The following is a 12548-nucleotide window of genomic DNA, read 5'->3' on the forward strand; positions in this document are numbered from 1 at the left end:
ATCTTTGTGGATGAGCGCAAGCTTAGTAATACAGTGCCTGTTCCAAAGAGTGGTATATCTGCTGACTGCAGTAACTGCAGGTCAATCTCTATTCTCCCCTGTGCTCTCCAAAGTTGCTTAAAAACCTATTTTTAAGCCACTATATAAGTATATAGAATCTAAAGGATTGTTAGCCGATAGTCAATATGCATACAGGAAGCAGTTAGGTACCTGCGATGCTCTTTTAGACTTGACATGCCATTTGCAAGGGAATCTTGAAAAGGGTTTTGATTGCAGAGTAATTCAAATAGATTTTAGTGCTGCTTTCGATTTAGTAAATCACAGAATCTTGTAGTGGGTGGATAAGTTTTAAGATTACTTCAAGATTTCCTTACAGGTAGGCAGCAGCAAGTTGGTGTGGATGGGATCTTTAGTGAACCAAGACCCATTGAGTCTGGAGTTCCACAGGGCAGGGTTCTTGGTCCACTGTTATTTTTATTGTATAAAGTGATATGGTTGTTGGCCTGGAAAACTAGAATGTTCAGTATTCCGACGATGCAACACTTGTGGGTTTAGTAAAGTCTCCACGTATGAGAAATGATAGATGCCCTCAGCCTCAGATGGGACATGGACCAGTTCGGGGAATGGTGTAGTCGGTGGGGTAAAAGGCTGAACTCCAGTAAAACGAAAACACTATTGATTAGCAGGTCTCGTACAGATTTCCCACCCCATCCTCCCCTTTAGGTGGATGGAACTTTGCTGGATGAGTCTGAAGCTTTAACTCTTCTCGGTGTAATTTTTGACTCACATATAACTTTTGAGAAACATCTAATGACAGTTTCAGCAAATGCTGCATATAAGTATTGTTCGTAAGGCCTCGTATTTATAACAGTGATAAAAGCAATCCAACTTGTTTTAGGTCATTTATACTTCCTTTATGACTTGGCCCATCGATGGATGGTCTCTTGTTTTTCACTTTTTCATAAATTGTATTTCAAGAGATCTTTCACATTCACAATTGATCCCTGATCCCCTTTTCCTTCCGAGAGCAGCCATATTTGCACCAATATGCTGTAAATGTGGTTAGCTGTCGAACTTCTCAGTTCCAGAGGGCCTTTATTCCTCACACCGTTGGACTGTGGAACAGCGTCCCAGAGAATGTCGTGCAATTGGAATTTCAGAAGTTCAAGCGAAAATGCAGTGCATTACTATCCCAATACTATTCTTGTAATTTGATAAATTTTTATCCACATATCTATTTATTAATTTATTTTTTCTTTTTAAATAAGTGTTATCTCTTCTTTCTGTATTTCCTTTTACTTCCTCTTACTTCTTCCTAATGAACACCATATTCTTTGGAAACTTGAATTTCGGGTCAATGGCCCCGGTGGGCTTGTATCGTATGGCACAACGAAAATATCAATGTAATCCTGGGGTTCCTGCACAGTAACTATTCTTTAGGATAGAGCATCACTTCCTAGTGGGGTATTCTTACATGCCATGTGGCTGGCACTTTGACAATGTTGAAGTGAGGCTACGGAGGGAGGTTCATGGTGTGCAATAATCATGCAAGGACTCTTTCTTAACTTTGAGGCACTCCAGTCCTACGTAACAAAACACACACCAAAAGATGTCAGCTAAATGGATGACAGAATTCTTATATATAGCATAAGTTATGCTGAGGACTATGTCGTCAAGGCCACTTTTGACATGGCACGCATTTGTGACTTGCATCAAGTGCATCCTATGACGGGGAGAAAGAAGTACTCACACAAGTCCCGTATGCCCATGTTACCTGAGAAAATACCTGATCTCCAGGATCTTGTCCTGAACATTGCCCCACTTGACAATGCCCATCACTTGAGGGACACTCAACAGTGAAGAAGCTGGTGATCTTGAAGAATCATCTGAAGAAGAGGGTACTGAAGGAGAGGAAGGTGCCATTGATAGATAACCTCGGCACTCTCCTAAAATACTAAAATCTTCGTTACTTTCTCAGTGGAAAATATTGACAGGGTTGGTGAGGACTGCATAAATATGTTTCACTTTCGTTCCTACCTCTATCTCTTTCTCTATCCCTCTCTTACCTTGTGTATACTAACATTTTTACGTACATTTTATTTATAACATTATTGTTTTCATTGTGAGCAATGAAATATATTTGTTTTATTATTGTTAATTAGATTTTACAACATAGCAAATCAGTCGTTAGAGATGGAAATAAAAACCACTATTTTCATATTTCTATTTCGATATTAGATTTCACAGTAGATTTTGCAATGTGGCAAATCTGTCGTTACTGATGGAAATAAAAACCACAATTTTCATATTTCTTTTTCGATATTAAATTTCACACGAGATTTTGTAACATGGCAAATCTGTCGTTAGAGATGGAAATAAAAACCATAATTTTCATATTTCTATTTCGATATTATATTTCACAGTAGATTTTGCTATATACAAATCAGTCATTAGAGGTATAAAAAAAATCCCAATTTTCATATAAGTATTTCCATATATTTCACAGGAGACTCTGCAGTATATCAATTCAGACGTTAGAGATGGAAATAAAAACCACAATCTCCACATTTCTATTTTGATATCATATTTCACACGAGATTTTTCAGTATGGCAAATCAGTTGTTAAAAATGGAAATGAAAACCACAATTTAAATATTTCTACTTCGATATTATATTTCACAGTAGATTTTGCAACATGGCAAATCAGTCGTTAGAGATGGAAATAAAAATCACTATTTTCATATTTCTATTTCACAGTAGATTTTGCAACATGGCAAATCAGTCGTTAGAGATGGAGATAAAAACCACTATTTTCATATTTCTATTTCACAGTAGATTTTGCAACATGGCAAATCAGTCGTTAGAGATGGAAATAAAAACCACTATTTTCATATTTCTATTTCACAGTAGATTTTGCAACATGGCAATTCAGTCGTTAGAGATGGAGATAAAAACCACTATTCTCATATTTGTATTTCGATATTATATTTCACAGTAGATTTTGCAACATGGCAATTCAATCGTTAGAGATGGAAATAAAATCCACCATTTTCATTTTCAATTTCGATATTATTTTTCACGATAGATTTTGCAATATGGCAATTCAGTCTTTAGAGATATAAAAAAACCGCCACCATTTTCATATTTCTATTTCGATATTATATTTCACAGTAGATTTTGCAACATGGCAATTAAATCGTTAGAGATGGAAATAAAAACCACCATTTTCATATTTCAATTTCGATATTATTTTTCACGATAGATTTTGCAATATGGCAATTCAGTCTTTAGAGATATAAAAAAAACCACAATTTTCATATTTCTATTTCGATATTATATTTCACAGTAGATTTTGCAACATGGCAATTCAGCCGTTAGAGATGGAAATAAAATCCACCATTTCCATATTTAAATTTCGATATTATTTTTCACGATAGATTTTGCAATATGGCAATTCAGTCTTTAGAGATATAAAAAACCCCACAATTTTCATATTTCTATTTCGATATTATATTTCACAGTTGATTTTGCAACATGGCAGTTCAGTCGTTAGAAATGGAGATAAAAACCACTATTTTCATATTTCTATTTCGATATTATATTTCACAGTCGATTTTGCAACATGGCAATTCAGTCGTTAGAGATGGAAATAAAAACCACTATTTTCATATTTCTATTTCGATGTTATGTTTCACAATAGATTTTGCAATATGGCAATTCAGTCGTTAGAGATGGAAATAAAAACCACCATTTTCATATTTCAATTTCGATATTATATTTCACAGTAGATTTTGCAACATGGAAAATCATTCGTTGAAAATGGAAATAAAATCACAATTTTCGTATTTCTATTTCGATATTAGATTTCACTGGAGATTTGCAATATGGTAATTCAGTCGTTAGAGTTGGAAATAAAAAACATAAGTTTCACATTTCTATTTCGATATTATATTTCACAGTAGATTTTGCAACAGGGCAGATCAGTAGTTAGCGATGGAAATAAAAAATACAACTTTCATATTTCTATTTCGATATTATATTTCACAGTAGATTTGCAAAATGGCAAATCAGTCGTTAGAGATGGAAATAAAAACAACAATTTTCATATCTGTATTTCGATAAAATATTTCACAGTAGATTTTGCAGAGCCTCGATGGCCAAGTCAATTTGAACAGCAGCTTTGGACTTCATAGAGGTCTGTTGCGCGGGTTCAAATCCGCAGCCGACCGGTCAGAGAGGCGGACACTTTGCTATCCGTGTAGACAACCCGGGATTATGTATGTAATCAACTGATAGGTTTGCTTAAAAGCAAATGGGTGTTACAGACTAATACACACACACAAACAAAGCCACTCCAACATCTAAAAACATAAGACACCTCAAACGTCTCGACTGTCGACCTAACCGCACAACAACTTCTCGCTGCTGAAAGAAAGGGAGCTGGTGACTGGTACAATACATGTACATACGCTACTGGGGTCTAAGTGATGACAGCAAGGCAGCCGATCAAGACTACGGTCTACCCCAAAGCCATATCAAAGTCCTTCAAAAGAAGGCATCGTGCTTACCCCATGCAAATGGGATAAAAGCACATTAAAAGAGGAAGAATTTCACAGTAGATTTTGCAACATGGCAAATCAGTGGTTAGTGATGGAAATAAAAACTGAAGTTTTCATATTTCTATTTCGGTATTATATATTACAGTAGATTTTACAATATGGCAAATTACACGTTAGAGATAGAAATAAAAACCAAAATTTTCATATTTCAATTTCGATATTATATCTAACAGGAGATTTTGCAATATGGCAAATCTGTCGTTAGAGATGGAAATAAAAACCACAATTTTCATATTTCTGTTTCGATATTATATTTCACAGTAGATTTTGCTATACACAAATCAGTCATTAGAGATGGAAGTAAAAACCACAATTTTCACATTAGTATTTCCATATTATATTTCACAGGAGATTTTGCAATATATCAATTCAGACTTTAGAGATGGAAATAAAAACCACAATTTCCACATTTCTATTTTAATATATTTCAAACGAAATTTTGCAGTATGGCAAATCAGTTGTTAAAAATGGAAATAAAAACCACAATTTAAATATTTCTTCTTCCATTTTATATTTCACAGGAGATTTTGCAACATGGCAATTCAGTCGTTCGAGATGGAAATAAAAAACACGATTTTCAAATTTGTATTTCGATATTATATTTCACAGTAGATTTTGCATCATGGCAAATCTAGTCGTTAGAGATGGAAATAAAACCATTATTTTCATATTTCTGTTTCGATATTATATTTCACAGTAGATTTTGTAACATGGCAATTCAGTCGTTCGAGATGGAAATAAAAAACACGATTTTCAAATTTGTATTTCGATATTATATTTCACAGTAGATTTTGCAACATGGCAAATCTAGTCGTTATAGATGGAAATAAAACCATTATTTTCATATTTCTGTTTCGATATTATATTTCACACTAGATTGTGCAACATGGCATTTCAGTCGTTAGAGATGGAAATAAAAACCACAATTTTCATATTTCTATTTCGATATTATATTTCACAGTAGATTTTGCAACATGGCAATTCAATCGTTAGAGATAGAAATAAAAACCACAATTTTCATATTTCTATTTCGATATTACTGTATATTTCACAGTAGATTTTGCAATATGGCAAATCTGTCGTTAGTGATGCAAAAAAAAAAAAACACTATTTTCATATTTCTATTTCGATATTATATTTCACAATGGATTTTGCTACATGGTAAGTCAGTCGTTAGATATGTAAATAAAAAACACAGGTTTCACATTTCTATTTCGACGTTATATTTCACAGTAGATTTTCAGCATGGCAAATCAGTCGTTATAGATGGAAATAAATACGACTATTTTCCTATTTCTATTTCGATGTCATATTTCACAGCAGATTTTGTAACATGGCAATTCAGTCGTTTTGTATGGAAATAAAAACGATAGGTTTCACAATCCTATTTCGATATTATATTTCACAGTAGATTTTGCAACATGGCAAATGTGTCGTTAGAGATGGAAATAAAAACCATAATTTTCATATTTCTATTTCGAGTTTATATTTCATAGTTGATTTTGCTATTTACAAATCAGTCATTAGGTGTTAATAAAAATCATAACTTTCTTATAAGTATTTCCATATATTTCACAGGAGACTCTGCAGTATATCAATTCAGACGTTAGAGATGGAAATAAAAACCACAATTCCCACATTTGTATTTTGATATCATATTTCACACAGATTTTGCAGTATGGCAAATCAGTTGTTAAAAATGGAAATGAAAACCACAATTTAAATATTTCTACTTCGATATTATATTTCACAGTAGATTTTGCAACATGGCAAATAAGTCGTTAGAGAGGGAAATAAAAACCACTATTTTCACATTTCTATTTCACAGTAGATTTTGCAACATGGCAAATCAGTCGTTAGAGATGGAAATAAAAACCACTATTTTCACATTTCTATTTCACAGTAGATTTTGCAACATGGCAAATCAGTCGTTAGAGATGGAGATAAAAACCACTATTTTCATATTTGTATTTCGATATTATATTTCACAGTAGATTTTGCAACATGGCAATTCAGTCTTTAGAGATGGAAATAAAAACCACCATTTTCATATTTCAATTTCGATATTATATTTCACGATAGATTTTGCAATATGGCAAGTCAGTCTTTAGAGATAGAAATAAAAACCACAATTTTCATATTGCTATTTCGATATTATATTTCACAGTAGATTTTGCAGCATGGCAATTCAGTCGTTAGAGATGGAAATAAAAACCACTATTTTCATATTTCTATTTCGATATTATATTTCACAGTAGATTTTGCAACATGGCAAGTCAGTCATATTTTAGAGATGGAAAAACAAAAAAAAAAACCACTATTTTCGATATTTATATTTCACAGTAGATTTTGCAACATGGCAATTCAGTCGTTAGAGATGGAAATAAAACCACTATTTTCATATTTCTATTTCGATATTATATTTCACAGTAGATTTTGCAACATGGCAATTCAGTTGTTAGAGATGGAAATAAAAACCACTAATAACCACCATTATTTCACAGTAGATTTTGCAACATGGCAATTCAGTCGTTAGAGATGAAAATAAAAACCACTTATATTTCTACGATATTATATTTCACAGTAGATTTTGCAACATGGGAAATCGTTGTTAGAGATGAAAATAAAAACAATCATTTTCTTATTTTTAGATTTTGCAACATGGGAAATCGTCTTTAGAAAAAAAAAACCACAGTAGATTTTGCAACATGGGAAATCGTCGTTTTATTTCTTTCGATATTATATTTCACAGTAGATTTTGCAGCATGGCAAATCAGTCGTTAGAGATGGAAATAAAAACCACAATTTTCATATTTCTATTTCGATATTATATTTCACAGCAGATTTTGAAAATAAACAATAATGGCAATTCAGTCGTTAGAGATGGAAATAAAAACCACTATTTTCGATATTTATTTCTATTTCGATATTATATTTCACAGTAGATTTTGCAACATGGAAATTCAGTCGTTAGAGATGGAAATAAAAACCAATAATTTTCTTATTTCTATTTCGATATTATATTTCACAGTAGATTTTGCAACATGGCAAATTTTCAGTTGTTAGAGATGGAAATAAAAACCACCATTTTCATATTTCTATTTCGATATTATATTTCACGAGTAGATTTTGCAACATGGCAAATCAGTCGTTAGAGATGGAAATAAAAACAATAATTTTCATATTTCTATTTCGATATTATATTTCACAGTAGATTTTGCAACATGGCAATTCAGTCGTTAGAGATGGAAATAAAAACCACTATTTTCATATTTCTATTTCACTGTAGATTTTGCAACATGGCAATTCAGTCGTTAGAGATGGAGTAAAAACCACTATTTTCATATTTCTATTTCGATATTATATTTCACAGTAGATTTTGCAACATGGCAAATCAGTCGTTAGAGATGGAAATAAAAACCACAGTTTCCACATTCCTATTTCGATTATTATATTTCACAGTAGATTTTGCAACATGGCAATCAGTCGTTGAAAATGGAAATAAGAGCAGCAATTTTCATATTTCTATTTCGATAATGGATTTCACAATAGATTTTGCTAACTGGCAATTCAGTCGTTAGAATGGGCATAAAAACCATAAGTTTCATATTTCTATTTCGATATTATATTTCACAGTAGATTTTGCAACATTGCAAATCAGTCTTTGTTGATGGAAATAAAAACCATAATTTTCATATTTCTATTTCGATATTATATTTCACAGGAGATTTTGCAGTTTGGCAAATCTGACGTTAGAGATGGAAATAACAACCACAGTTTACATATTTCTATTTCGATATTTCATTTCACAGTAAATTTTGCAATACGGCAAATGAGTCGTTAGAGATGGAAATAAAAACCATTATTTTCATATTTCTATTTCGATATTTTATTTCACAGTAGATTTTGCAATGTGGTATATCTGTCGTTAAAGATGGAAATAAAAAACCATAATTTTCATATCTCCATTTCGATATTGTATTTCACAGTAGATTTTGCAACATGGGAAATCGACCGTTAGAGATGAAAATAAAAACAATAATTTTCTTATTTCTACTTCGATATTGTATTTCACAGTAGATTTTGCAACATGGGAAATCGACCGTTAGAGATGAAAATAAAAACAATAATTTTCTTATTTCTACTTCGATATTGTATTTCACAGTAGATTTTGCAACATGTCACAGCCCGATGTCACTTTCCCTTACAGTTTGCGCTGCTACTCGAGAACGAAAGGAGCTACTGAAATGTGATACATTTGCTTTAATTAAAGTGTTGCATATTGGATTTAAATTGTATGGTTGCTTTTGGAGACATTGGTTTATGAAAACTTTAAACGTGTTTTGTCCATTAAAAAAAAAAAAAACACTGTTTGTGCCCTTCCTCCCGTCTGCGCTTCAGTTGGTAATCTTCTCTCGTCGAGTGGTCACATTCGACACTTTACTGTTGTACCTGAACGAAAGGTCCACGATCGAATCCTGGAGTGGGTACAGTACAGGCACCTATATAATTCTACTAGGGAGGAAGCTTCTCCAAAAGTATTGAGATTTCAGTGTCTAGGGATTTCAATTTTAAACTATAGTTTTCTGAATATGCTGTGAATTTATGGGTGCCTGAGCGTTTGGTGTCAAAATAACTATGGGAACGGGAGAATAAGTACACATGCGCTAGTCCAAGAGCTGTGAGGGAAAAGTTAGCACGGCATGGACAATATTATGATAGTAAGTGTGTCTATATATATATACATACATACACACACACATATATATATATATATATATATATATATATATATATATATATATATATATATATATATATATATATATATATATATGTATGTATTTATGTATGTATGTATGTATGTATATAGCAAACAACTGGTTCATCTCCTTTTAACACCCGTGCAGTAATCGGATAAAAGGCTGGCCGGATGATTTGATGGTCACTGGTTTAAATCTTAAGGAGGAAGTTACTGGTAACATCTATTTTCAGGTAATATTACCTAATTATAGTGTAAATCAGACAATGTCAAGGTGAGATGGTAGATGAGTCACGGGATACTTGAAGAAGGGAATCCAGCGGATCTTTGCAAATGGTTGGGAGGGCAGAAGCGAGTTCATAATTGCTGGACTGGAATAATAATAATAAAGATGCTGTTAATAGGAACTTTTCGTAGAGTATATGGATTAGGAGTGGCTGAAATGGTGAGAAATGGGAAACAGGAAGGTGCACTCGAAGGGTTAGCGAAAAGCAAAAACGGATCAAAGTTCTTATATAATTGGTCAGGTCACGTGGAGAGCTGAAGAATAATAGGTTGGAAAAACTTTTGTACAGTTCTGAAAGTTTTGGCAGGAAGGAAGAAAGAGAAGCTGTGAAAACACTGGCTAGGTAGTGTGAACTGATTGATTTGTTTATGTAATCTGCCGTCGCAACGACTATTGACTATGGTTATCACGGATAGAGTAGTATCCACGAATCGTGAGAGTGCATGCAGGACAGAGGCGAGTGGTGCAATGTGTTGCTATATGGGGTGGCTAATGTGACGTTTTTCCCGAAGGTTTCCTTTTGCTTTAGAAGCTGACGAATGAGCGTGGAAGTTTTTCATTTTCATTGATAACTCAACAACACCAAAATGGTCAGGCTAAGTTATTGAAAATTAATCAAATATCTAAATAAAATAGGATCATAGAAAAGAGCAAAGTCTTAGCTCCTAGCAGGAGTACATTCTAAAAGAAGATACGTCTTTGAAAACATTCTGTTATCTGCATTATAAAAGAATTCATATAATGCCTCCTTTTTCTCTAGCATGCAAAGAAAGATTTCTCTAAGTTATTTCTAGACCATTGAAAACGGAACCGAAATTTTCTCGACTTTCACTTTACTCAGCCCCACCGACATGCCATGCAGTGTGCTCTCAGCTCTATCTATTTCAAGCACAAAAATATACACACAACACAGCGCAAGTCAACATGGTAATACTTGGCGAAAACTAGACGTCCTTTGGCGGCGTGGACCACTGTTTAGTTTAAAAAAGTGATCGGGCATAGCGGATCACAAACTTTTTGAATACAGTATTTCATATACCATTAAAAATGATACGTTGCTTTCTTTTTGGGCAACCCAAGGGATGACAGTAAAGAATTTGTTGATTATACGCTAAAGAAAAAGCAGAAACAGCATTCGGTTCCATTGATGCCAAAAGACGTCCTCAAAACACGAGATCACATGAAGCTGACGTCAGTGCAAAAGCGCTCAAGGTTTCACCAATCAGTCAAGCTGGAGAAAATAAACAACCATCTTATGTACAATATTGCCAATGTAAACAAGCTTTCATAACTGGATAAGTCCCCTAGCTATAAAGTCGTGCTCAGAACAGTATCATCACAGGTCAACCTCTAGAGCTTGACTAATGGAGAGCGGGCTCCTTATCATGAGTGTCAAGAGGGCACGAAAAAAAAAAAGAGTCATTTCGGCTGTCTCAAATAATGATTAAAATCTTGTTATAAATGCCGTCAATAATGCATGAAAACCCTGTATCACTATCAGTATCAAACTTGTCAAATATTTTTAGATATGTATTATAAAAGTTCAGAGGACATGCCTGCAAATATCAAACTGACGACAAATTTTGTTACATTCAGAAAATAAATAACAGTAACAATTGACTTCAAACTCGCACGTTAATATGAAAAAGGGCGTTTCCTGATGAAAATAATGTCGCCATTATAAATGGTAAGGTACATTTTATGAAGAGCAAGACAACTGGTTCAAAACGACGTTACTTTACGTGCCGTGACGTAGGTTTACAGCTAGTTCTACAGTCAGTGCTACATCAATATGCGAGTCCAAAGTGAAGTTTAGCCATAATGAAAACAGGTGACAAGAGAGACATTACTCCCGGGAAGAGTCATGATTACCTAGCGAGGGGACACATTTGTATCAAAATCTTGGGACTTACAAACATATCTCTTCTAAATCAGCCAGGCAGCTGGTAATGTCTCGCATACATGCAGAGATAAAATAAAAGCTGATTGAGAAAGATGCACTCGGCCGAATGTTGACGTTAAACTGTGTGAGTCAAATTATGTCCGCAATGTGATATGAAGACCAACAGAGGGAAAGAAAAAGCACACCAACAACGAGCACTACAAAAGGACTGACGGCATTTCCAACGTACAAGTTGTCATTCTGCGCCCAGTACGTGTCGACGTCTGAATGCCACGGGTTGGAAGGCTGAGGAGATGTGAGAATAGGGTCGTATTCGAAATAAGTTTCACAGTGAGTGAGAAGAGCTTCCGACGCCTGCGATATCTTCTGCCTTGTGCGAACTAAAGTTGCAGCTAAAAACTCGTTCTTGGATTCGGAGCAGCAAAGGAAAGAAGAAGAAGAATGTTAATCCCTGTACTTGAGGAAAATGAAGCACATGACTTTGAGTTACTCAGGATACCCATGAGAATGAGACACTGCAGTCAATTTAAAGTATGAAGTCATATTTCCTTAACAATAATTGAATGCAAAATAATGAACAGGAGCACAAAGTACTCCCTCCCCTCAGCCCAAAATAACTGGAAAGCGCCGATTCAAACCTACATCTTTCTTTAAATCGTCAGCAGTTTTCTTCCTCACACGGTTGGCCATATTTGTCTTGTCAGGTACAGGAGCGGTCTCAAGGCAGTTGGTGAAGCCTGGCGGAGGCCGGTACACTCTCCAGTACGCCCTTTCCTGCGAGTCGGTGACGATCTTGTCCCCCTTTTTGCGGTCCTTTGCCAACTTTACCTGTGAAGGGAAATTTATGATAATGACGTCACAGTACGTTATACAGTCGAACCTTTGTTTCAAATAATGACAAAGATCCACAGTTCATCAAGATGAATTGGGCATAAAAAATGACCATATACAGTTCTTTACTCCAGGACACCAACACGA

General features: G+C 34.3%; 1 protein-coding gene across 31 annotated transcripts in view; it reads right to left on the minus strand.

Moving 5' to 3' along the window:
* Positions 1 to 12548, minus strand: part of LOC136836319 (regulator of G-protein signaling 9) — a 1320722-nt gene that overhangs the window by 240468 nt on the left and 1067706 nt on the right. For all 31 annotated transcript variants that reach the window (XM_067100474.1, XM_067100467.1, XM_067100472.1 and 28 more), the window contains 2 exons: positions 12213 to 12398; positions 11800 to 11975 (listed from right to left, as the gene is read on the minus strand). In XM_067100474.1, coding sequence (XP_066956575.1) covers positions 11800 to 11975; positions 12213 to 12398 — 362 coding nt within the window. The remainder of the gene's footprint in view (positions 1 to 11799; positions 11976 to 12212; positions 12399 to 12548) is intronic.

The sequence above is a fragment of the Macrobrachium rosenbergii genome, chromosome 56 (genome assembly GCF_040412425.1).
Source record: "Macrobrachium rosenbergii isolate ZJJX-2024 chromosome 56, ASM4041242v1, whole genome shotgun sequence".
NCBI classification, from domain to species: Eukaryota; Metazoa; Arthropoda; class Malacostraca; order Decapoda; family Palaemonidae; genus Macrobrachium; species Macrobrachium rosenbergii.